Source organism: Chelonoidis abingdonii, chromosome 13 (genome assembly GCF_003597395.2).
Source record: "Chelonoidis abingdonii isolate Lonesome George chromosome 13, CheloAbing_2.0, whole genome shotgun sequence".
In the NCBI taxonomy this organism is placed as follows: Eukaryota; Metazoa; Chordata; order Testudines; family Testudinidae; genus Chelonoidis; species Chelonoidis abingdonii.
In genome coordinates this window covers 6,806,798-6,831,341 of record NC_133781.1, presented here as the reverse complement: position 1 = coordinate 6,831,341, position 24,544 = coordinate 6,806,798, and the positions used below count along the sequence as shown (strand labels likewise).

General features: G+C 45.3%; 2 protein-coding genes across 4 annotated transcripts; one reads left to right on the top strand and one right to left on the bottom strand.

Annotated features, from left to right (window-relative positions):
• Positions 1-34: 34 nt before the first annotated feature.
• On the bottom strand, positions 35-7,507 carry ADPRM (ADP-ribose/CDP-alcohol diphosphatase, manganese dependent). 2 transcript variants are annotated; one of them, XM_032803842.2, is made up of 4 exons: positions 7,034-7,507; positions 5,141-5,788; positions 1,773-1,889; positions 35-404 (listed from the first exon to the last, which is right to left on the bottom strand). In XM_032803842.2, the coding sequence occupies exons 2-4, from the start codon at positions 5,769-5,771 to the stop codon at positions 112-114; spliced, it is 1,041 nt and encodes a 346-aa protein (XP_032659733.1). In that variant the 5' UTR covers positions 5,772-5,788; positions 7,034-7,507; the 3' UTR covers positions 35-111. The 2 variants fall into 2 exon arrangements, with proteins under 2 accessions (XP_032659733.1, XP_032659718.1); XM_032803827.2 differs by having other exon boundaries at positions 7,291-7,507.
• A 265-nt stretch (positions 7,508-7,772) lies between these two features.
• SCO1 (synthesis of cytochrome C oxidase 1) lies at positions 7,773-24,199 on the top strand. 2 transcript variants are annotated; one of them, XM_032803855.2, is made up of 7 exons: positions 7,774-7,893; positions 8,157-8,282; positions 8,675-8,765; positions 9,897-10,094; positions 16,591-16,683; positions 16,831-16,946; positions 23,184-24,199. In XM_032803855.2, the coding sequence occupies exons 1-7, from the start codon at positions 7,810-7,812 to the stop codon at positions 23,313-23,315; spliced, it is 840 nt and encodes a 279-aa protein (XP_032659746.1). In that variant the 5' UTR covers positions 7,774-7,809; the 3' UTR covers positions 23,316-24,199. The 2 variants fall into 2 exon arrangements, with proteins under 2 accessions (XP_074927823.1, XP_032659746.1); XM_075071722.1 differs by lacking the exon at positions 16,831-16,946 and having other exon boundaries at positions 7,773-7,893; positions 23,184-23,360.
• The last annotated feature ends 345 nt before the right edge of the window (positions 24,200-24,544 follow it).

Sequence of the window (24,544 nt, the reverse complement as noted above, 5' to 3'; positions counted from 1 at the left end):
CGTGCAGATTTTCTATAAACAGAAACACCATGGCTGCAATGGTCAGCTGTTATTTATTAAACTAACTAATTTCTGGAGCACTGTCTGGATCATGCACAATTGTATTTACAACTATCCTGTATAATACATTACTTTGTCTGGAATTCTACCTCTTCCCTTTAATACCAGTTTATCATCATAGACATGCATCGTTCCAAAGGCATGGCTCTCTGGTGGAGTTTCAACAATCCCTTCCAAAGTAAGATGGTGGACTCCATGAGAATCTAAATAATAACCACCATCATGGAGGTGGCCTGCGAGAAAGCACACCACACACTGATGGGAATGGATGACAGAAAGGGCATCTTTATAATTCCAAGCAAGGCAAACACTCTCTGTAGAACCTGGATGAACTGGAATGTGACCTGCAGTTGGAAAAAAACAATAATGGTAAGAGACATCATTGGTGACAACCACAGTTAAGAGTGTTTTATACCATCTCCCCATCTGGAAATCACTTATAGATGCTGGAATCTTAGGGGCTTAGGGTGCAGTGAAACCCCTAGAACTTTTCTTTAAGTTTGGGGTTTTGCACACAGGTTGTCCAGTCATATGGAATAATGAGAACACTCTCCATCTCTCAGATATTTCTAAAGTATCTAAGTACTGAATCCCAGCTGAGTTATGCTCACAAGACCACTGCCTTGGGTAATCAAATCTAAAACCGTGCACTGAGGCTATGTCTACACTACAAATTACTTCAGTATAATTTACATTGCTGAGGGTTGTCAATAATCCACACCTCTGAGCGACGTAAGTTATACCGACCTAAGCACCAGTGTAGACTGCACTATGTCGGTGGGAGAGCTTCTCACGTCAACACAGCGACCACCTCTTGGAGGCAGGAGTTATTAAGCCACAGAGCCTCTTCACTGCTGTAAATGATGTAGTGTAGATAGACATAGCCTGAACATCATAATGCCAGCCTCTAGAGGTGCCTACAGCACTCACTGCTGGCAAAACAGTCTGATTTACACTTCTATTCACAAAGCTCATGTAGTGTAAAATGTTCTCATCACTCTTTACCGGATGTAAAATGGTTACTAGCTTCAGGGTGGGGCATGCCCTTGCTCCAGTTATGACGCGTCCTCAGTGGGTGTACCTGTTTTTGCTGGGCAGCCAGCTCAGTTGCATGCTCTTGCTCTGGCTGGGCAGTTGGCTTGGCATACAGCCCAGCTGCATGGCTATGTGGAGGTGTCAACTAAAGCCCAGGGAGAGGAGAGAAAGAGGGCTCCTACTGTGGCTACTGCTGTTCCATGGCCCACAGCAGCTCAGATGTTTTTGGTGCACAGTGCCTTTCACTGCCCAGGGCACTTGGCTCCAAGAACAATCAGGGAGTTCCAGGATCTAGAGGTCCTCTAATGCAAAATCTTTCCCTTGCCCAAGTCTCTAATAGTTCCTTCCCCCAAATGCCAGCACCACTGCTCCCCAACACAGCAACTTCTAATACCTTGCAGCAGCCTAATGCCTCCCACCTAGGACCCCCTCAAATCTGTAACCCCCTTTCTTGCTCCTGTCTACCACAGTCTCCTCCTCCTGTTGTGGAAAAAATGTATGTGTGAGGGGGAAACTGTATGATTCTAGAATATAAGATATTGGTAGGAAATCCCATGAGTGGGAAAAATTGGAGTACCCCTGGAGTATGTACAGCATCCTATCAGTTTATCACTGGGGTTTATTCCTTCACAGATGTCTCAACTCACATGCATTCACACATAAAAAAGCCGACTTACTCACAACCACGACTTTCTCTTGATTAGTGTCAGAGAATGTAAGAACCTCATTGAACCAATCCAGCTGTGCTTGGCTAAATCCTCCATTGAACTCTACAAATTGTGGTTCAGCAAGTCCTGTAATGAAGAAAGAAGGTAAAGCACACACCCACCGAATACCTGCTTCTCTACCTGCTTTGGTCTTCTATGTACATCTGTGCTTAGGATAAATAGCGTCCTTTCCCCTGACAGGCTCTTATGTATCTTGTGCCTCCAAAAATTCACTGCCTTCATGAGTAAATGAGGGACAGTGATTTACTAGTCATTTTGCTTTGACAATGCCATACATTAAGGATTCCCACTCTTGCATCACAGCAACCTAGCAGAACACAGTCCAGAACTTCGTGAGTGGCTTTCTGAGCTGGCAGTTGGACATGAGACCCTTGCCTGTGTTGAATTCCAACTGCCACAGCTTCATCTAGAAGGGCTGCCAACTTTCTACTTGCACAAAACTGAACACCCTTGCCCTACCCCTTCTCCAAGGCCCCGCCCCCGCTTACTGCATCCCCCCTCCCTTTGCTCGCTCTTCCCCACTCACTTGCCCATTTTCACCGGGCTGGTTCAGAGGGTTAAGGTGTGGGAGGGGGTGAGGACTCCGGCTGGGGGTGTGGACTCTGGGGTGAGGCCAGAAATGAGGAATTCAGGGAGCAGGAAGGGGCTCCAGGTGGAGGCAGTGGCTTGGGATGCAGGAGGTGAGGGGTCCAGCTGGGGGTGCGGGCTCTGGGATGGGGCCAGGAATGAGGGGTTTGGGGTGAAGGAGGCAGCTCTGGGCTGGGGGGTGGAGCCAAGGGGTTCAAAGTATGGAAGGGGGCTCCTGGCTGAGGCAGGGGGTCAGGGTGTGGGCTGGGGGTGTGGGTTCCAATGTGGGGTCAGAAATGAGGTGCGGAAGGGGGATCAGGGTTGGGGCAGGGGGCAAAGGGTGCAGGCTCCAGGCGATGCTCAGGCAGCTCCCTGAAGCAACGGCATGTCCCCTCTCTGGCTCCTATGCGGAGGTGCGGCCAGGTGGCTCTGCATGCTGCCCCATCTGTGGGTGCCACCCCCACAACTCTCATTGTTCACAGTTCCCGGCCAATGGGAGCTGTGGAGCTGGTGCTTGAGGCGGGTGCAGCACTGGAGCCTCCTGTCTGCCCTACACCTAGAAGACAAGGGGGGACATGCTGATGTTTCCAGGAGCCGTGTGGAACCACGGCAGGCGGGTAGTCTGCCTTAGCCCCGCTGCGCTGCTGACTGGACTTTTAACGGCTCGGTCACAGGCCTGGTCTCTTTTTGACTGGGCGTTCCGGTTGAAAACTGTACGCCTGGCAACCACATCATCTAGTATGGTCTACTAGAGAGAAGCGAGGGCTCCTCTAAAATGAAAACTAAACAAAAGCATGTGTGTGAATTTTTCAAAAGATAATGGCCATCTTCTGGACCGAAATGACAGCAACATACCCTTTTAGAACAGACTTGCAAACCTAGGGGAGGTAAGGGTGAATCTGGTGTGATATATTCAAAGAAGCAGAATTACAGAAGTAATTTGCCCATCTTTAAAGATGCATTACACACAAGATTCCCGCTCTTGAACAGTAAAAAGCTCAAGGATGTCTCATGCTAAACTGATAAATGTACTACAAGTAGCAGTAAGAACGATGGGAGGGTACAGCAAAGAAAAATAAGGCCCCATCAGGAAAGAAACATTACAAAGTCAGAGCATACTCCATAGCTGACCTGTAGGCTCTGAAGTGCTACCATATTCACTTTCAAAGCTAAAGTTACGTTGTGACAAAGTGAGACTTTTCTGAAATATTTTTATAAATCCTATGTGTGCCTCAGTTTCCCCTACATTTTGCATGACTACCCAGTAGGGGAAAAAGGACTAAGTTTGCTCTCAGAGCAGGTTAAGAAACATAGGGGGGTGTGTGTGTGTTGCTACCTGTCTGAGCCTGAATGGGCCATTAAAAAGGACTGGCTGAAGCAGACCCCATATCAGTGGAAAATCCAAGACAATGGAAAACCCAATCTCCAGGATACTGGCACCTAGCGTTCCAGTAATACAGTTTAACATTTTTAGAAGGTCTCTTTCTATGTCTATAATATATAACTAAACTATTGTTGTATGTAAAGTAAATAAGGTTTTAAAAATGTTTCAGAAGCTTCATTTAAAATTAAATTAAAATGCAGATCTCCCCGGACCAGTGGCCAGAACCCAGGCAGCGTGAGTGCCACTGAAAATCAGCTCACGTGCTGCCTTTGGCACGTGGGCCATAGCTTGTCTACCCCTAGTCTACCGTGCTAAGGCATCTGGTGTTGGAAAAAGGTGTTTTTTCTTTAGGCACTCAGGGACAAACTTCACCCATGGTACAGCTGCCCCAAAATCTGGCATGTAGGAAGCCTCAGAACAGGTAACATAGAGCTGCTGAGTTCCAGCTGGCAGATAGCTCCTGAGCTCTGTCTGGCTTAGGTCCTGTAAGCAGGACCATCTACGCTACTCCCCACCAAAAAGTTCCCTGGAACAGACTGGCCTAGTGTTGAAGAAGCAGGGCTAACCACTTTAAAAGGGACAAAGGGGCACCAAACCCCTGTATCCACAAAGCCCAGCCCTGACCTGCCAAATTTATCAGCAAACTGTGCTCCCAAGGCGTTTGAATGTAGATTTGTAAACCATACAAATCTGTATTATTTCATTCTGCCTTGGAAGACAGCAACTCTAAAGTATAGAAATGGGGTTATTCCAAGAAACGTTATTAGTCTTGCAGTCTCTGCACTGGCCTAGACAAAGTCTCACAGTGTAACCAAAACAAGGCACTGATGTTGAGAATAGTTCCGCCCCCACATTAGTCATCAGTGGGTTTGTCAAGGCATGCCTCCAAAGCCCCTCCATGGTCATGTGCTTTAGTATTGATGAGTCTCACAGAAGACTGAGCGATCAGAAGAAGATATATGGAAGTGTCTAAAATAAGACTTAGCAAGCATCATAACAGCACTGGGGAAAAAAAAAATCTGGCATGCAGCTTATGTGTGGCACTCTTTTTCTGACCCTGTTCAATAAGAACCTAGCTGAGAAAGTTGGCAAAGAACTTAAAGGGACTTGTGCATAATGGCCAGTACCTCACAGGACAAATAAGCTAAGAAAGTTCTGACGTTTCTTGCACTAAGAAGTTTACGCCCAAGAGTGGGAATTCTGTGTGTATACTATGCGAAAAGGATCAAGGACAACGAAGCTCACACTGATTTACCACCTAGTAACATATCTTACATTAATTATAAGTCTTTCTACTATGAAGAGGAATATTATTTGAAGCAGAATTTTGGGAATGCATGTTAACCTTTCTCAGGCAGTGCAATACCTGTGGGACTATTCAGATTCTCATTTGGGTTTTTCTCCTTCAGCAGCTTCAAAGAATCCTGATATTTTTGGGTGGATTTATCCCTCCCAAGGATACTTAAGTCATAAGCATCAAGTAAAATGAACCGAAATTTTGGGACTGGGCTAAAATGATAAGCATAGTAATGTTCTTCAGCAGTGGCTCCAGGAGAGTCCTGGCCACTGGCAGCAGAGCCAAGGAAGATCTGGTCTTCTAAAGACTTGCTGTTAAGTTCAGATTGTGTTAAATAGTCTCTAGTAAAGTTGTACAATTCATGATTTCCCCATGTGTGATGGATTGGGATTCTAAGCTTTTTAAGCTTGTTCATAACTCTTCTCAGAGCACTTTCTGATTTTTTATGTTGGGCATTAAAACCATCAATAATATCGCCAAGCTGTAGTACAAACTCAAGTTGACTGTTTTCCTTATTCCACTCATCAACTGCGCTCTGAAGAAGGTTAAGGCTGTGTCTGTAGTATCTCCTCCGGGACCCCCAGAAATTATAACCATCCTCTAGATCAGCATACTGAATATCTGCTATGACTCCAAAGGAAAAACACAGCTCAGAGTTCCCTGTCAAGGATCCAGGTCTCCAAGTAGGAGTTTCATCCATAACCAGGCTCCCAAAATCTAATGCAGGAAAAAAGAGAGAAGACAAACTCAGTTCAAACAAAGCTGGGTGCTTTAAAAAAAGAATCAGCTGCAACACCCAGAAGAAACATTTTTTATACAGCTAGAGACCTGCAGAACTCTTTGGCATGAGGTAACACTTCAGAAAAAAGCAGAAGCACTAAGAGCCTGCCACTCTTGAAAAAGGCAAAGAGGGCAGGGGGTTTCATGTAATATTCCTTCAATATGTAACATTCCCAGATTAAAAACTATGTTAAACTAGAGTTTGAGTTGGGAGTACATATCAGTAATTTAAGGGTAAAAACATTGTAAGAATGATGTAATTATTCCTGAAATAAGCACTACCAAGCCAAGAAATTCAGAGATAAGGTTGAGCTTAAAAAATAAACCCTGCTTATTAAGAGTGTGGTTCTGGATTAAACTGATTTTAAAGGACGATTAGTCCTCATGGCTGAGGAGAAGAGCTTGAAGCTGGAAATCCTGAAGGCTCAAAAACCAGAAGGCAAAAAGAATACAACTTTTATTTTTAAAAATCTCTTGATTTTTAGGCTAATTTAACGATTTTCTGAGGGCTGATTCATCATTTTTGAACTCAGAAGTTTCCCAGTACTGTGCTCAGACCTTCTATAAACCAGGGCTCCAGCAGTTGAAGCTGGGCACCCAGAAAGGTGCATCATGCAGCCTACAGCCAGCTGTTGGAGGGTTTAGTTTGACTGGTTGAGCAGGGTTCTGGCAGAGGCAGGAATGTAGCCCAGTTCTCCAGGAGCCCAGGTCAGTTCTGGAATCACAGTTCCAGCCTCATTTGCCACACTCTGTGCATCAGCTCAGTGCCAGGCATTACATGGGCCACGGACAGTCTCTAGGAAAGATCATGGCCTGAATGGGGGTGGGGAGTGGGGAGAGAGGAGGAGGAGTGGATGGTCATCTGGTCTGGGCCAAAAAGAAACATCTCAGGTTGTCATGGTAAGACAAGTCACCATGTTATGATGTCACTTCCACAATCTCTGGCATGACATCATCACACACACCACATTGTGGAACAGTGACATCACCCTTCAACTGATGATGTTTCTGGTTCTAACTCATTTCCTGAGAAGAAAAGTTTTGCCAGGTGCATGGTTTTCAACTGGAAAGTTCAGCCAAAAAGGGGACCTGGCAGTGTCCAGTCAGATGTCCAGTTACTGAAGGGAGAGGGGAGGTGCCTGGTCATTCACCCCAGAACCTCCCAGTTGGGGCCACTCCTACCTGTGCAGGCAGCTCCTTGTCAGACTGCAGCAGCTCCCCTTCCTGCCGCAGAGCCGAGGGAGCCCAGCTGCGGCGTGGAGGGGAGGGAGATAGAGACAATCCAGTGCGTGAGGGGGATCTTAGGGGAAGCGGCAGGACAGGGGCGAGACCTCAGGGTTACCAGCAATCAGAGAGGTGACAACTCTAGCTCGGACCCCCATTCCCACTTCAGATACCCCCCCTCGCCCACCCACGGAGCACGTCCCTGAACTACGAACCTGGCTCTGTCGGCGCTTGGCCGGGGTCTAGGGTTGCCAACCCACCATGATTGTCCTGGAGTCGCCAGGAACTAAAGATTAATCTGTCATTGAGGGTTGTCATGTGATGAAAGCTCCAGGAATTGGCAACCCTAAAACCGGCCACCGCGCCCACCCAACGCCCCAGGGCCGGGCTGCTGCTTGTGCGCCCGCGGACTGAAACTGAAGGACGCCGGAAGCTGCCTGGGGGGCAGGGTTAGTTGGCGGCGACGCCGGAAGGCACCTGGGAGGCGGGGTTAGTGGACGCTGTCGGCGGGGTTAGTCGGCGGTGACGCCGGAAGCTGCCGGGGGGCGGGGTCAGTTGGTGGTGACACCGGAAGCTGCCGGGGGGCGGGGTTAGTCGGCGGTGACACCGGAAGTTGCCGGGGGTGGGGTTAGTTGGCGGTGACACCGGAAGTTGCCGAGGGCGGGGTTAGTCGCTGGTGACGCCGGAAGCTGCCGGGGGGGGTGGGGTTACTCTGCGGTGACGCCGGTTGTAGGATGGCGGCGGTGGCCGGGCGGGTCTCCCTCGTCTGGGCGCTGGGACTCCACGTTCCGGGACGCAGAGGCGCGTGGACGCGACCGGTGAGGGGAACTTCCAGTCCGGGGGGCCGCGCCCCTGGGGCCTGGCGGGGTCCTGCTTCCCGCACTGAGCAGCCTGACCCGGCTGGACCCTGCCTGGGGGCAGGTGGCCAGGGCCCCGCCATGGCAGAACAGCTCCGCGCCCCGGCCCGGCCTGTGCCTGCGCCCCCCACCCTTCCCGGCCGGCCCCCCCTCCCGCCTGCGCGTCCCCAGACCCCGAGCAGCCTCGCGCCTTAACCTGCTGCTCACCTCATCTCTCTCTGTAGCTGCTCGCCGTCAGCCTTGCTCGCCGCTCATCATGCTGGGCTCTCCCCGGCTCCTTGGCGGTGACTCGCCACCTGGCTACTGCACCTCAGGGAGACAAAGCGAAGACGGGCCCCTCGAAGCCCGGGGTAAGGAGGCCACGTTCCCAATAGCGGCCATAGCTGTGTCCTTAATCTAAACTCAGAGGGGTTGCGGGCTAAGGCGTAAAACTCCCTCGTGTTCCTTGTGTGTAGTAAGAGGTGCCCTGCCCTCCCGGTCAAGGAGGGAGCCAGGGTGGGAAGGGTCCCTCTGTGGCGATAGTCTCTGTGCAGTGGCTGTATTTACAAAAGTACCTGGGTTTGGTTTTTGTGGATTGGTTCTTCATACAGAATTGTGGTTGATCTTTTATACAAGTATTCTGTCATATCGCAAGAGCTGAGTGTTTATTTCATAAACATGTACTTAGCACTTTCCTATGTTTTACAAAAAAGATAGTTGAAGATGATGAAGTTTAATTTTTATGGAATCTCTTTCCTAGTAGCCAGTTTCCTGGAAGTCCTTGGCACTCACATTTGCGATTGGTGGAGCTTTATTGGCAGGAATGAAATACTTCAAGAAAAAAAAGGAAGAAAGTATGTATATGTTACATTGTCATCCCAAAACCTTTTTAATTCCCCTCCAGGCCTTTATAGCTGAACAGATAAAAAGATCTTGTGGCCATGTTAGTTGTGGTACTGCTGCTTGGAAGGGTGACAACTAGGAGAGATTGATAAACACACAGGATGAGAGCTCCTTGTCCAAAAGAGATTCTGGTCTAAATATTCATGGAATAAGATGGAGCACAAGAGTTTTTGCACGTTGTCTTTCTGTTCTGGCCTGTTTTACCCACTTAGTTTTATTATCCTTTTCCTTTATCTGTTTAACTCATGACCATTTGCTCTTTGATGGTCAGTTTGTATTTTTACCTTGTGTGCATATATACATATTTTACACTGTTATCTGTTTTCAGTTTATCCAGTATTTTACTTCTTTTCCACATTTTTGATTTCTTTTTGCTCTTTTAAAGTCCTATTTTAAAACTTGTAGTATTGTTGGTTTATATTAAGTTGTTATATTGCATTTATTATCATTGTATGCAAGCATTACGCAAGATTAGAGTATAAAAGCCCAGAATGAAAGTGTGTGCGTGTCTGTTTCCCCAGGGTGTGGAAGTATGTGTAAGACTTTTTAAGAGCATAGATTCCCAATTCTCGTTTTAACCCCTGTATGCTGGTTTTAACCACTTACTGTTTAATGCTGTCTTTATAGTGAACACTTACCTAATTCTTTTTTCCTTGTTCTGATACTGAAACCCAGTTAGACTGTGGCAGCACAGCAGTTTCCCTCCCCTCCCGCCCCCTTAAGTCTCTAAAAGATGCCTGACTCTTAACTGCAGGCATCCCATCTCAATTCATGTTTCCTGACTTCAGCATATGAGCTTCAGTGCTATCTTGATGATAAGCTCCTTTTGGAGCACAAGAGAATATAGTTTATATGCAAAATATCACAATGTAAAGCTGTTCTGTTTACTGTAAATTTGTCTTGTCCATGTTGGGCTTATATTTTGCAGCGGGCTTTGAAATTCAAGGTGTTACATTACTGTAGTCCTACTAGGCATATTTGCCTTTGAGAGCCTTATGACTCAAACTGTCTTTGAATGGTTTCTGGGATCTTTTGTGTGTGACACAGCTGGTAAGTAACCTCCCATTGTTGTCTGGTTTCAGTGCTGGAGAAAGAACAGAAGCGAGCTCTTGGGAAGCCATTGCTGGGAGGCCCTTTCTCACTTGTGGATCACCAGGGACAGCCCAGGACCAACAGGGACTTCCTGGGCCAGTGGGTGTTAATCTACTTTGGCTTCACGCACTGCCCTGATATCTGTCCAGAGGAATTGGAGAAAATGATTCTAGCGGTGGATGAAATTGGTAATTAAATCCAGTCAGAATCCTAACTACTTAAAATAGGCTGCACTTCATTTAGTGAAATACTGCAGTGCTTCTCCCAGCTTACTAAATGGCAATGGGACCATCTTCTTAATGTATGTGAAAATTTCAGCCTTTTTTAGGTGGTTTCTCTAAGGGCTTTGGAGCAGAGGCTGGAGTGGAGAGCAGTGGAGCTGCAGGTTTTTGCCCAGAGCTGGAGTGGAGCCGGAGCCCAGAAAACCTTGACTACTCCACTGCTCCAGTTTTTTGTTTTTTTTTTTCATTTTCAGTCCAGAATAAATGGTATTTAGCAAGAAAGTCCTAAAGGTGCCCAAAAGTTTCAGATTGTATAACAATTGATATTAACATCTACTTTACCACTTTATGTAATATGTCACAGTTGCTCTCATTTCGGCCAAAATCAAGATTAAATGTACAGATACAAAGTTACGAAGTTTTTTGGGGATACCTTTTATTAAAGAATCAGATAATTATCAGACATCCGGCAACACTGCAGACTGCTCCCACCCTTGTGCCAATGTTAGGCGAGTACGTACTCACGTAGATTAGTTAGATTAGTATGTGTTGATACTTCTTTTGTAAGAGTTAATCAACTAGACGCGCTGAGTGCTGCGATTATGGAAAAGTGTGATGCGAGATGCCACATTTAAGTTATCACAAACAGGTATATTGCAAAAAAAATTTTTTCTTTATTAATATATTAAAATATCACACGAGATATTAACCACTTAAGCTCATTTCTCACATGGGCTCCTGTTACCGGTACATTTGTTCGTTTGTACATGCTCTCGTATCACTCTGGTGGACTTATTTTATTTGTCATCTGTTCAATGGTCTTTTGGTAGCATTGTTTGTAATTTTAAATTTACTAACAAAGTCACGTGCAGCAGGCATATAAATATACAGTAAACATTTTTGCATAAATTAGGAGTGATTTTTGTGATATATCCAGAGTGATTGGAAAATGTCCAACACAACTTTGGGGGTGTATCCTTGTCATTTTAACAAAAAATGTTTCTGTGAACACGTGTCCTAAAATTCTTCCTAAGGAAGTTACAGTCCCTTCAAAGAGGTGATGAAAAATTAATTTCTGATTAATATTTCAGAAACGCTTTAATATAAAGTAATGAAATTATGTCTGTGTTTTAGCGTTAGTATGTGCTACCATATTACATTATCCAAAATTATTTAAACCGTAGGTGTCCCGAACTGGCAGTTGGTCATTTTTATTTCATATTTCAAGGAAGACTTGTCATCGACTGCCACTGGCTATGAGTGGTAATATGTTTCATAATAAGTTAATAACTTTTGGTTATTATTTATTATTACATTTAAAATTTATGGTTCCAAAGTTGAAAAATAATTAATAAGTAAAATTGTTTATCATTCTAAGCATCTAAGCAGATTACAATTTTTAAACAGTTTTCTCGGAGGTGGTTAATTATACAGAATAAATTAAGAGTACCATTTTAATGCATGTTTTAGCATTAAATCATATTCCAGGCTCATATCTCTTAAATAGTCAAAGATTTAAAAAATATTAAATTGGCCCAGTCACCCCAGTTCATGACACCAGTAGTTTAAATAATTTTATTTGAATGATGTATGCTAGAACGTTGGAAATAAACTTTAAAGAGAAAGTGGATTCATATTGCAAGCATAGTCCTTTTAGTAAAGAGAGCAAATTTTCAGAAATGTTTTTCCTTCATCAGGCTGGAAACATTATACAAGATGGAATCTGTTACTTGCTCTATCTTGTATAATCTATTCAGGCTGATGAAGCAAAAACATATTTCCAAAAATTTGCTCTCTTTACTAAAAGGACTGTTCTTGCAATTTGAATCCCCTTTCCCATTAAAGTTTATTTTCAGTCTTGTAACATGTAGCCTTGTTACTGCCCAACAATTAATGTTATAGAACAGTGATAGCACATGCTAATGATACGGCACATATCAAGTTTCATTGATCTATCTATATTAATGCGTTTTTGAGATAATTAAAAACTTGGAAAATATTTTGAATATTTTTACCGCAAAATTTCATAAGAAAAGCTCACTTGCAATTTATAAATAAAAAAATTATGTATATCAAAAATACTTTACGTCATTAAAACTGCAAGAAACATGTTAAAATATTAAAATATACTTTAATAATAATTTTGCGTAAATAGAAAATGCGATCATTTTTGTCGAGAAAATCCAGAACTGGAAGTACCTGAAATGGTTAAGATATCACAGGCAGGTACATTATAAAAAAAAGTAATGCTTTTGTTCATTGTTTTTCGAATATCTTAACAAGAAACATTTGGATGCAGTAGCAGCACAAAAAGATTTGGCCATGGCTTCAAGAAAATAATCAGATCTGCCCCCCATGATTGATAGCCAATTTACAGAAAAGGATCTCAACGACGTCTTTACTTTTGAATTTGAAAAGCCCAAATTTGGGCTTATGGGAAAAGCAAAAAAGAAATCGGCAACGTGCCAAGGTGGACAAGGAAGTGAGTGTCGAGCTCAAACCATGTAGCTTCAAGACAAGTGAAGCAAGTGTTGTGAAAAGTTTACATGTCACCAACTGTTTAAAACATAACTATCCTGAAAAGTATGTGGCTCTGGTTACAAAAAAGGACCAGGAAGATGAGGCAAAACAGAAAGCTGACGCGGCTAAATGATGTTCATCTGGCTCTTTGAAAACTCCCGGAGAAAAGATTTTTTGCAGCGCTTCATCTGAAAAGAAACCCAAATTGAGCAAACAAAACTTGACTCATATTTGACGTCCTCAAAGGTTACAGTCACCATGGCTTCCAGTACTTTCTGTGAAGGGCTGATGGAAATGGTTTGCTTGAGTTCAACACTGCTCGCTACCTTCAAACTAAAGAACAAAGGATTCCAAAAAATTGCAGGTGAAATGGGTCAGCAGCTTGGTGTTTTGACCGGGAATGATACGGTTTCTCATTTAGTTGTCAGCACAGCTGAGTCTGGTCGCGAAGAGCTCAAGAAAGCTTTGGAGCAAAGATTGTGGTACCTGAAAATGGATGCGGTAACCCGTGGAAACAGAAATTTCCTTGCAATCAATGCTCAGTACTACGAAGAAGGAAAAGATGAAGCTGAGGTAAAAACCTTGGACATAATCGACACTGAAGGGCATCACAATTCTTTGTACTTGGAAAGTCAAGTAAAGGCTATTTTAGAAAAATTTAGGATCAATGAAATGCAAGTGCTGAGCATCTGCGTTGACAATGCAGCAGACATGATGTGTACCATCAAAAATTTCAGCGAGGGCAATAAAACGATTTCTACCTCTGAGAACAGGGGGTGTGGACAGAACTGAAGCTATTTTGTCTGAAGAAACTAAAGGAATGGATGAAATTAAATTCAGCATGAATGCTGCTGCACAATGGGTTAATGACCCTATCCTCATACTTCCAACATGGCTTCATGAGGACGACTCAAAAGCCCAACTGATGTGGTATGGTATCGCCGCCCCCAGTTGGCAATCTGGGATTGATTGAACAAAGAATGTGCGGAGAAATGTCTGGCAAATATTTGACAAGTCATTGTCAGACTATGAACCCCAAGTGCTCAAAGTATGAACCCAAAGTGCTTGATCTACAAGGGGTAACTCAGTCATTGGATACTGTGTCTCACTGGGGTTCAACATTTGCGATGATTGATTGGCTTCTCGTTTTTCAATCTTACTGTGAACAAGTGGCTGCTGCTGGAACAAGAGAACTCAAGTTAACAAAAGCTGAATGGGATGAAGTGAAGAACCTGTGAGACCTCTTGGCACAGCCAAACCAAACAACCATGAATCTTCAAGCTGTCGCTGTAACCCCGGGAGTTTTAATGAAGGAATGGCGAAAACTGTCAAAATTCTTGGAAGAAAACAGTGGACAAATTGCGGAAGGAATTCTGTCTTCCATGCAGAAACGCAAAGAGAAGCTTTTTGACAATATTCATTTCCTTGCTGGAGTTTGTTTACCAACGGTATCGGATTCTTCTTACCTCAAGGGAAATACCAAAGTCCAAGGAAGGGCTCCTTGTTTTTCGAGTCGTTGAGCAATATCAATCTATTGCTACATTTGAACTCGATGAAAGAGTTTGAAGAAAACAAAACACAACAAAATGAGTCATCAACAATCGAATTTGCAGTTTCGGAAAGTTCACATCTTTCAGAAATAGCAGGCTGTTTTTAAACTTCCATCTCCACTCTGAACTTATTCGAGCGTCCATCCCTGAGACGTCCACAACCATCATGTGGAAATGGAGATAATGCAAGCGTCAATTCTTCAGAAGATGACTTCAAAAAGGAATTGGATAAACAAGAAAGACATCGAGTTTCTGCAATTCATAATTGTAATGAAGCATTATTCAAGAGAAACTTTCGGGAAGTTTGTGAGGCGATGGAGTCTATTGGTAGGCTAAAAGTTAAGTCTGTTTTTGAGGCCATTCACAGCTACCCACACTGCAGTCAGGCTGCCTGTAGAATTGCTTCGAGCGTGCCAAAAACTCAAGCTAGTGTGGAGCGACTGTTTTCAGCTTTAAAGTTAATTTTAAATGATTTGCAGCAGGCTATGAAAGACGACTTGATTGCTACAATAATTTTGTACAGAATGAATTATGAATGATTCTAGTTTGTATCATTGTTGATATGTAAATTGTGTTAAAAGTCTGAATAAAAATGTTTTTTCAAAATTACAGTATGCACTTTTTTATTTAGTTAAAAATTTGAGTCGGAGCGCGGAGTGGAGTCGGAGCTGGAGCGGAGCAATTAAAAAATGTGATTGCTCCAAGTTCCTGGTCTCTCTGCATTGCTTCACATTAGATGCAATGTTGTTATCAAACAAGGTCAAACTGGGCCTCATGCTTAGATCTTGGGGGAAGCCTCATATAAGGCAAGCCTGGAGTCAGTGTTGGGTTCCTATAGTTTTTTGTACTTAGCACTGCCCTTTGGGATGTGGTATTGTCCTGCTAGAAGAGGGTTTTCTTGGTTAATGAAATATGGTAGTAACTGCTAACCAAGAGCAGTTTCTTGATTAAGGAAAGGCTGGATCTATTCTGGAGAACAGATCTCTCTTGAGATAGAGCTTTGTCCGCATTAGAGAAATCTTGCCCATTCATCCTTCTCATTCATTTGAAAAACACCTTATGTCCACATGCAAAAATGCCAGGGAAGCAGCAATCAGTGTAACGTAACCCCAACATCCTATTGGGCAATATCTGGGGGTCCCTGAACTGGCTGTACATCTGTCTGTATGGGGCTATAGCCCCCATTGTTGAGATGAGGTGGCCCCTAGAGAACTCTCATGAATCTCAAACATTCCTGTTACAATTTTACCTGTACCAAATTTACCATTCAAGAAGAGATATTGTCAATAGGTGAAAGGTTCTGTGGCAAAGATCTTGGCTCTGCAGGACAGGAATTATCTCCATGCTCAAAACGTCCTTTCAGACAGAAAGGTTCTGCAATGGATGCTCTCTTTTACAGTCTTTAATATTTCTTGAGTACAGAAGAAGTCTACCAGAATGTTTAAAATCCCAGCTACTTGCCCCTGTGTGGCACTCTCAGCACCAATGAAGTTGAGCCACTTGAAAGGGTGTGGTTGTTGATGGCAGGCTGAGCAAGGTCCACATCTGCTTCTTGAGGAGGGAGATTTGGGTCCTCCAGCAGCACCTTGAATAAAGGAGGAAAAGCATGGATAGTAACTACTGGCAGGATGGAGCCTTTCCTGGCAGGAAAGAAATTAATGTGCTCTGGTCAAAGGGGTGAGGGAAGGAGGAGGCCAGAAAGGTGAGTCCAGCTCTGTTGTGACAGTGGGGATGGCTGAAAGATGGCCTCTGGGCCAGGTGGGTTGTAGGTTCTGTTGATGACGGGTTCCGTCAGCTTCCCCAGAAGCAAACCTAATATGTTAAGGAGAGGCAGATAACCCTTTCCCCTGTAGGAATGTGCAGTGTTGCAACAGCAGGTAGCTTTTGTTGCTCTTTGTGCTACTGCTGCAGGAGAAGCCTTCCCTGATGTCTCCGTGATGTGGCATTGCTCCCTTGGAAGGAGGCAGTAGCAGGATAGATGCTGAAATGCAAAATACCATCTCCTTTCAACAGGGAGAAGTGGTTATTATTTCTCAAGATGCCTGATCTTGGTTACACTCTGCATGCCTTGCACCTCAATTGGCCTGTCAGCCCTAGTAAATGGACGTAGGATCTCTACTTGAGGAGAAGGGACCCCCAGGGCAGACACAAGGGTTTGGAGAACGCCATTTTATCTCATTGCACTTGCTCCCTGGCCTTTAAAAAGGTTCATTAGATGTTCTTTAACCTGCCCAATATCATTCCAAAGTGGTCACCATTTCAATCCATGCCAAAAAGGGCCCCCTATACTCACTGTGTATTATGAGTTTGGCTATAGCCTCATTATGTGGGAGATCAGCTGTGGCATTGGGCCTGCTGAGAGCAATATTAACTGTTAATCTTTGTGGTGACAGACCAGATCCCATCTCTGCCAAATGTGACCCCCCTCTTCATTACCATCGACCCAGAGAGGGACACTGGAGAAGCCGTTGCCAGATACGTTAAAGGTACCATTTGCCTTTCTCTTTCTTGCACTGTGTAGCTGTTCTGTGCTCATTGCTTTCTGTTGTGATTAAAATGATGGCTGGGCTCTACCAAAGCTGGTTCTGGGTGACGGAACCTTAGCATGGCTAATATGTTGCATTTCTGTTTAGAGTTTTCTCCCAAACTGATTGGACTGACTGGTACGAAAGAGCAGATTGAGCAGGTGGCCAGAGCCTATCGTGTGTATTACAGCTCAGGCCCCAGGGATGAAGACAACGACTACATAGTAAGTAAAAGCAAGGCCTGTGCCTGAGGGCTCTGTTATTCACAGCTTCAGTCACTGATCTTAAAGCCAGAAGATAATCTAATCTAAGATCCTGCATAACATATGCCTGTTTTATTTATTGCTCCTACTAAATGTTTACATTAGGGGAGTTAGCCCCAAAGACCTAAACTGGGACCAAGGCACCATTGTGCTGGATACTGTACACACACAGATGATGGGTATATATACACAGCAAAGAAAAACCCACGGCTGGCCCAGGCCAGCCAACTCGGGCTTGCAGGGCTTGGGCTGCAGGGCTGTTTCATTGCTGTGTAGACTAGGACCCTGCAGGGTGAGTGGGTCTCAGAGAGCCCAAGCCTGGAAGTCTGCACAGCAGTGAAACAGCCCTGCAGCCGAAGTCCCATGAATCTGAGTCAGCTGGCATGGGCCAGCTGTGGTTTTTTCTTTGCTGTGGAGACTTACCCAAAGAGGCATTGTTTGCTCCAGTGAGCTCATGTTCTAAAGGAGGCACACAAAAGGTGGGCATGGGCAATAACATGCAATTATTGGTTATGAATTAACATGAATTTAATTCCATGTGGTATTGTTTTGGTCTCGCTTGCAATTGGAGGTGGAGGTAGGGTGAGGGGGAATGGCAGGAATTGGGAATTAAAGGAGTAGGATGATCAGCTCATCATTGCCTAGCTATGATCAACTGGCAGGGTTTTGTAGATGGAGGTGGGATTTGAAGGAAGATAAGTCAGTGTCTACAGTCAATAGGAGACTTTCTGCATGTGTAAATTGCAGCATGGGAGAAAATGTGGAGCTGTTTACAGATCGGTGCACAGTAAAGCCTGGGAATGTTGGCATTGTGAAGGGGGGATTGATACTACAAGTGACTAAATTAGGTAGGTGGGGCAGGGTAGTACTATGAAAGATCTTAGAGGTGAAGACAAAATTCTTGTGTTTGTGGAAGTATGGGGAACCAATGTTGGACTCAGCAAGGGGTGAGGTAGTCCAAGTGATGAGCCAGGAAGAAGAGTTTTGCAACAGTGTTCTGAATGTATTTGAGGCATGAGAGATTGCAGCAGTCAACACCAGAGAAAAGGAGATTATGGTAGTCAGGATACTAAATAAGGGCTTGGATGAGTTTCAGCAATATTGGTAAAGGGAGAAGGGTAGATCTAAGGGATGTATGGGAAGAATAAGTAAGCTTTAGAGATGGCCTGAATACAGAGAAGTCAAAAACAACACCCAGGTTATAGGCCTGAGTAACTTGGAGGAAGGTGGTGGTATCCTCAGTTGTGGTGGGAGGGGGAGGAGGCAGATCAAGAGTTTGGTTTTGTCTGCTGAGTTTAAATTGACAGCTGGATATCCACAGAGATACCAGTTACTGAGATATGGAATTGAATGAAGGTGGAGAGCTTCCCCACAGGGAAGTAGATGATTTAAGGTTGTGCTTGCAGATAAGAGCATGTAGAGCAGAGGTAGGAAAACTACGGCCCGTGGACCACATCTGGCCCGTGGGACCGTCCTGCCTGGTCTTTAGCTTCCGGCTGGGGAGGCTAGCCCCTGGCCCCTCCCCTGCAGCCTCAGCTCGCCATGCTGGCAGCACTCTGGGGTATGATGCTGCGAGCTGGTTGGTGGGATCGTGGTTGTGAGAGCCGCTGGGTGTAGTGCATTAAATTGCTCCCAGTAGGAACGTGCTACTCGGGAGCAGTGCCAGAGTTTTTGGCGCCCTAGGTGGGGGTCCTTCCGCGCTCCCGATCAGCGGCGGCAGTTCTGCGGCGGGGGGTGGGGGGGGTGGTCCTTCTGCTCCCGGTCTTCGGGGCACTTCAGCAGCAGGTTCCAGAGCGAGTGAAGGACCCGCTGCAGAATTGCTGCCGAAAACCCGAGCGGAGAAGGACCCCCCCACCACCGAATTGCTGCCGAGCGCGGCACAATGCCGCCCCTCCAAATCCTGGAAGTGCCAGCCCTGGTGTTACTTACGGAGCACTAGGATTGGCAGCTGTAAGTTGTATACTAGAAGTAGCACATTCCTACAGGGAGCAATTTAATACACTACACCCTGGCTCTCCATGCAGTTTCAGAACCCTAATGTGGCCCCCAGGCTAAAAAGTTTTCCCACCCCTGATGTAGAGGCGGTGAGAGAAGAGTGGGCCAAGAACAATAACTGGGGGTGGGGGGATGCACTGAATGAGATACTGAAGGAGTGATCAGAGAAGTAGGGAAACCATGTGAAGATGGTGCGAGTGCAGAGCTGGATTTAAAGAAATAGGAAGTGATGTCAGTAGCCAAGAGGAAGAGGAGGAAGTAGTAGCCACAAGACCTGACCAGGATGAAGTCACTAGGGGTATGTCTACACAGCAGTGCAAGGCTGTGGTTTCCAGGGGTTCTCAAACCTCATTGCACCGCAACCCCCTTCTGACAACAAAATTACTACATGACCCCAGGATGGGGACTGAAGCCTGAGCCCACCCATGCCCTGCTGCCCCAGGTTGGAGGGCCAAAGCCAAAGCTCAAGGGTTTTGGCTTCAGCCTTGGGACCCAGCAAATCTGACACCAATCCTAGTGACCCCATTAAAACAGGGTTGCAACCCACTTTGGAGGCCTGATGCATAATTTAAGAACCATTGGGTTTTTGGGACTTGAGTCAGCTGAACTGTGTCAGGGAACCCTGGGCTTGAGCGTCTACACTGCATTTTAACCCTAGGTTAAGGATTTTCCAACCCGTGTTCAAACCTAGGGCTCTGGAATCCACACTGTAGTGCACAGACCTGAGTCAACGTAACCCTAACCCAGAGTGCCTAGCACCCCTTTGCCCCCACCCCCCGACCCCAGTTGGCACTTGAGCATGTGTTGCACAGTGGGAAAATATTAGTGCCCACCCTTTTTCCTAACTGTGACGGTGCTGTTGATGGGACTCAGGTCAATAAGGAGCACACGAGTACATAAACTGCATAATTAGTTCCTTTGGTGGCTGTGTCAGTAGAAAGCTTTATACTGAACTCTACCATCTAATTTGAGAATTGGGTTCTCTCCCTCTACGCGAGTCACATTGGCAGGAAAATGCCCATGTGCACTTGTTCAGAGGATAATTAGGACATAAGTGCTGCCAGGGTTGCCAAATGATTAAAATGAAACTTTGCAACTTTTAATTTTTAAAATGAGCTGTTCAATGAAAGTGTTTTGGTTAGCTGGGTATGAAGGGTATCCCCAGGACTTGAGATGTACTGTGCTCCAGTATCCCCCAGGGGTCCCTTATCCCTGCCGTGGCCCTACCCCCCAGGAGGCCGGGATAAGGGATCCCTGGGAGGCTGTGGGGAAGTTTTGGGGCTGGCTCCCAGTCACCACCCTGACAGTGCACACTGGCTAGGCATCTCTGAACACGCAGCCCCCGTGAGGGCAGGGGGGCCGGGAGCAAGGGACAGAGAGCAGAGCGGGACCAAGTGGCGGAGCAGCTGAGGTGTTGGGGGTCATCCCTTCTATCACCATGGTGAGTCGGGAGCTCTGCTGCTGCTCCTCTCTGCAGGGCACCTGCGTAGTCCCCTTTCTGCTCTCTGCCCCACCCTGCCCTGGGGCTGCATGTGCAGGGGTGCCACGGCAGCGTGCACCAGAATCTGGCTGTGTTCTTGTCACGAGGAAGCAGCTCTCTTTGCAAAAAGCTTGTTCTGATCAGTCTCTACTGAAAACTCTGCAAGATCTCTGGAAGTGTGTGTGCAGGCTGGTGGTGGTCAGCAGACAATGGGTCAACACTGATCTGAACTACTCGTGCAGGTTGTTTGCAAAGAGAGGCGTGGCTTCCATTTGCGGTAAAGTTCAATAGACAGCACCACAGATTGTAGGCATAGAGAGGACTAAGGAAGTTGCCCCAAGGAACTCTGGGATACATCTGGAAGACTTCTGGGGCTGTGTGCACACAGAAAAGCAATAAGGTTTGGACCCTAGATCCCAGCTTAACACTGGCTTGGAGCCTACAGTCCTGCAAGGTCCTGGGACCCTAGGTTTGAGCCCTAGGTTAACACAAATGGTGTGTGGACGCAAGGGGCGTTAGGCTTGAGCTTAGGCAAAAGCTTGGGCTTACATTCTCTGTGGACATACTCTAGATATGTGGGTCAGAGCAATTTCAGAGAGCTCTTCTTCAGGTCTGTAAGGTAGCAGAGGGATATCTGCACTGCAGTGTAAGCCCAGAGTTAGTGGAAATTGAGCATCTACATTTTGCTTTTTAACCCTACCTAAAGATTGTTTTCTAACCCATGCTCGAATCTGTGGCTCTGGAGTCCGCACTGCAGTGTGCAGACCCAAGTCAAAGGAACTATTTATGAGTCCCTAGAACCACCATTCTCTGCCCCTACCCTGCTCAGATGTGGCCACTCTAGTCCTAGGACTGTGGAAAAACTTTACTGCCTGCCCTGTAGGTTACAGGTAGTTTGAAACAGCTTCTTTTGCAAAAAGCTTGATCAGTTTGCTCTCCATTGCAAACGCTGGAGGCTCTCATGATAGTGTGCTTGCAGATCGGTGCTCGGAAGAAAATGGGTTGATGCTGACCTGAGCTGCTGCCCTGTGTAAAGGATCAGTGGCTTCTGTTTTTAATAAAGTGGATTGCAGATTGTTGGGATAGAGAGGGCTAAGGAAGTTGTCCCATGGAATTGTCATGAATTTAAGTTCCCAGACTCATCTTTTGAAGGTGTTGTGCAGGTTTCCTTTGAGGACAAGTACTGAAAGATCTAATATGGAGTAATCCCTTTGTGAAAAGTGTTTGCCCATGGGTCATGTGGTGCTTTTGTCTTTTATCTTTTTTTCTGTGTAAGTTCATTCTAGAGTGTAGTGATTGTCTGGTTTCACCCACACTTCAAACCCTTCATGCATAACAGCCTAACCCCCAATTATCCACTTCATTTCAAGTTACGTGGGCTCCTGCTTAACAATCTGTCCCAACCTGTGTTTAGCTCAGACACTCTTCTTCCTTCCCCAGACTTGAAGAGCTCTGTGTAGCTCAGAAGCTTGCATCTTCCACCAACAGAAGTTGGTCTAATAAAAGATACTGCCTCACCCACCTTTTGTCTCTAATATCCTGCGATTAACATGGCTACAACATGGCATACACTTTGCATTGTTAACACTGAAGCAGTTTTGTTTTGAAGTTTCAAAGATTTTATGCAGCTATGAGAAGTTTTAATACAATTTGTCTGTGATGCCGCTTACACTTATGTGCACGTCTAACTTCAAGCACAAAAGTAGCCCCACTGAAGTCAGTGGAGCTGTTCATGTAAATCAAGTTAGGTACCCTCGTAAGTGTTTGCAGGATCACAGCCTTAGTTTTCAATTCTACTTTTGCCCATAGCAATCTTGTAAAGCTCAGAGAAGAAGAGACCCTACCAGGAGAGTGATATCTAAACATTTATAACTGAATTAATTATACATTTAAGTTTTAAGTTGCAATAGCACATATTTTAAAGACTTTTGTAAAATCTCAGATTTATGTGAGTGAACTTTTAAAAAAAAACAAAACAAAAAACAAACATTTATATTGCCTTGATTTAAACCTTTCCACCCTGCTTGAAAGGCAGCTGAAGCATCTTTGAATGCTAGCACAGTGTAGCCAGCAGAGGGAGCCCCATGGCAGGATACACATGCCTTTCCTGGTATTCACAAGGCCTTCTCTCCATAGCTCACTTTTTTCAATAACATTATTGCTCTCACTGTCTGCTCTGAGAGTGAATTTGGTTTACTGCAGCGTCCCCACACCATATCCCTTTCATTTACATCAGGCGAAGGTCTAGATTCAAGTGCCTGTCTCACTGCAGGAGCCAGGGTTGTAGGACAGCAAGGAGTGAGAGGGTCTCGCGCACATTGAGATGTTAGGCCGGCAGGGCAGGAAGAACTTCTCCTCTTAATCCAGGCTTCAGAAGAGCTGGGAGGAGGGAAAAGTTAGTGGAAAAAGAGGTCAAGCCTCATTTTCTCATTCCATCTTGTCCTCTGTACTTACCGTGCTTGAAGACTGGAATGGGGGAAGCTGCCTACAACTCCTGCAAGGCTCTGCTACTTGCAGTGCCTCTTCGCCCTACCTATTTACAGCATGTTCTCCAATTTCCTCCTGCTTGGCTCATTTCTAGTCTGTAACTATAGTCTGTTCTTCGTGGTGAATCTACAGTCAGAGATAATCTGATTGAAAGGCTAATCAGGGCACTAACCCGTACTGCCCTCTGAGTGACACTCAGGACCTGTAGCACAAATTTGCTCTCTGCTGTCTTACAGGTGGATCACACAATTATTATGTACCTCATTGGGCCAGATGGAGGCTTTGTGGACTACTATGGCCAGAACAAGAAGAATTCTGAGATTGCCACTTCTATTGCTGCCCACATGAGACAGTATAAGCCCAGCTAAAATACAAGATCTGCGAAGAATGGTGCAAAGTCAAACTGTAAGGCAGGCTCCAATTGGACTGACATGTCTTTGCTTTCAACTGCACTGAACTTATAAGACTGTGTCCTTATGTCACACATTTCCTCTCCAAACAAGAAAGATATATTGTATTTATTTCTGTGAAGTGTAGCTGCTTATCAGAAATTTATACATAACTTTTCCCATTGGGTGTATTTGGCAGCAATTACCATGCTGCAGAATAAGGAACTTGTTTGAGACTTTTATGGAACACGGGAGCAAAGAATTTAAAATTTTTACAAAACTATTTTTGTTGGTGAAGGTACCTCTGCATCAGTTATGCGCTCACTTTTGGGAAGAGGTAAGTGAGAACTACTCTCTGCAGGAAAAGCTGTTCTCTGATGTAAGTTGCAGAAACTTTGGCATCCCAAAGGGCTCGTCCCTTCCCACGCCCCCTTCTCTGCAGTGCCTTTTGATCTTGTACAGACACTTGTAATGTTCTGTCCACAGTAACAAGCCTTGATAGCACTCCTACCCTGTGGTTTACAGGAGAGCACTGAAGGCACATCCTCTTCCACTTGTGGGACCAGCCCTGTACAATGACTGAGTATCTTTGGGCTCAAGCCCAGGGATGCAGCATCACTTCCAGGCAAGGTTTCCAATGTCCTAATGTAGAATGGTGTTACTTTTACTAGTAATGAAATAGGTTATGAGTTGGGGATGGATTTTCTTCTGGTGTAACCAGCCACCTGCAGCTTTTTAGTCTGACAGTTATGAAGCACTGAATAATGGAGTGGAGGAGTGATCAGTGAGTGTATGTGCCCACGGCTACTGATCAGGTAAAATGTGTGCAATGCTCTGATTGTAAAATAAAGGAATGACTCTTATGTTGCATGCAGTTGATTTTTTGTGGACCTTACAGTGGTTATCAAATCTAAATACCACATTCAAAGGGAGCAGAGTGAGTGTTTTATCCAGTGCAGCACACTGAGCACAGAGAATGCAGCGACTTCTCACTGTGCTTTGACAGTTGCTTTGAATAGGCTAAAATCCATATTTAAATGGACATGTGAACAGTCCTGGTCAGAAGTGCACAATGCCACTGTACTACCCATAAGGCTACAATGTGTTCCTTGTCACTGGCACATCCACAGCAGAGAGCCTTCTCTTTTAGGTTGGCAGTCTAAAGCGGTCTTGTACAGTTATTGTGTTTTAAAGAGCCTGAGAACTCT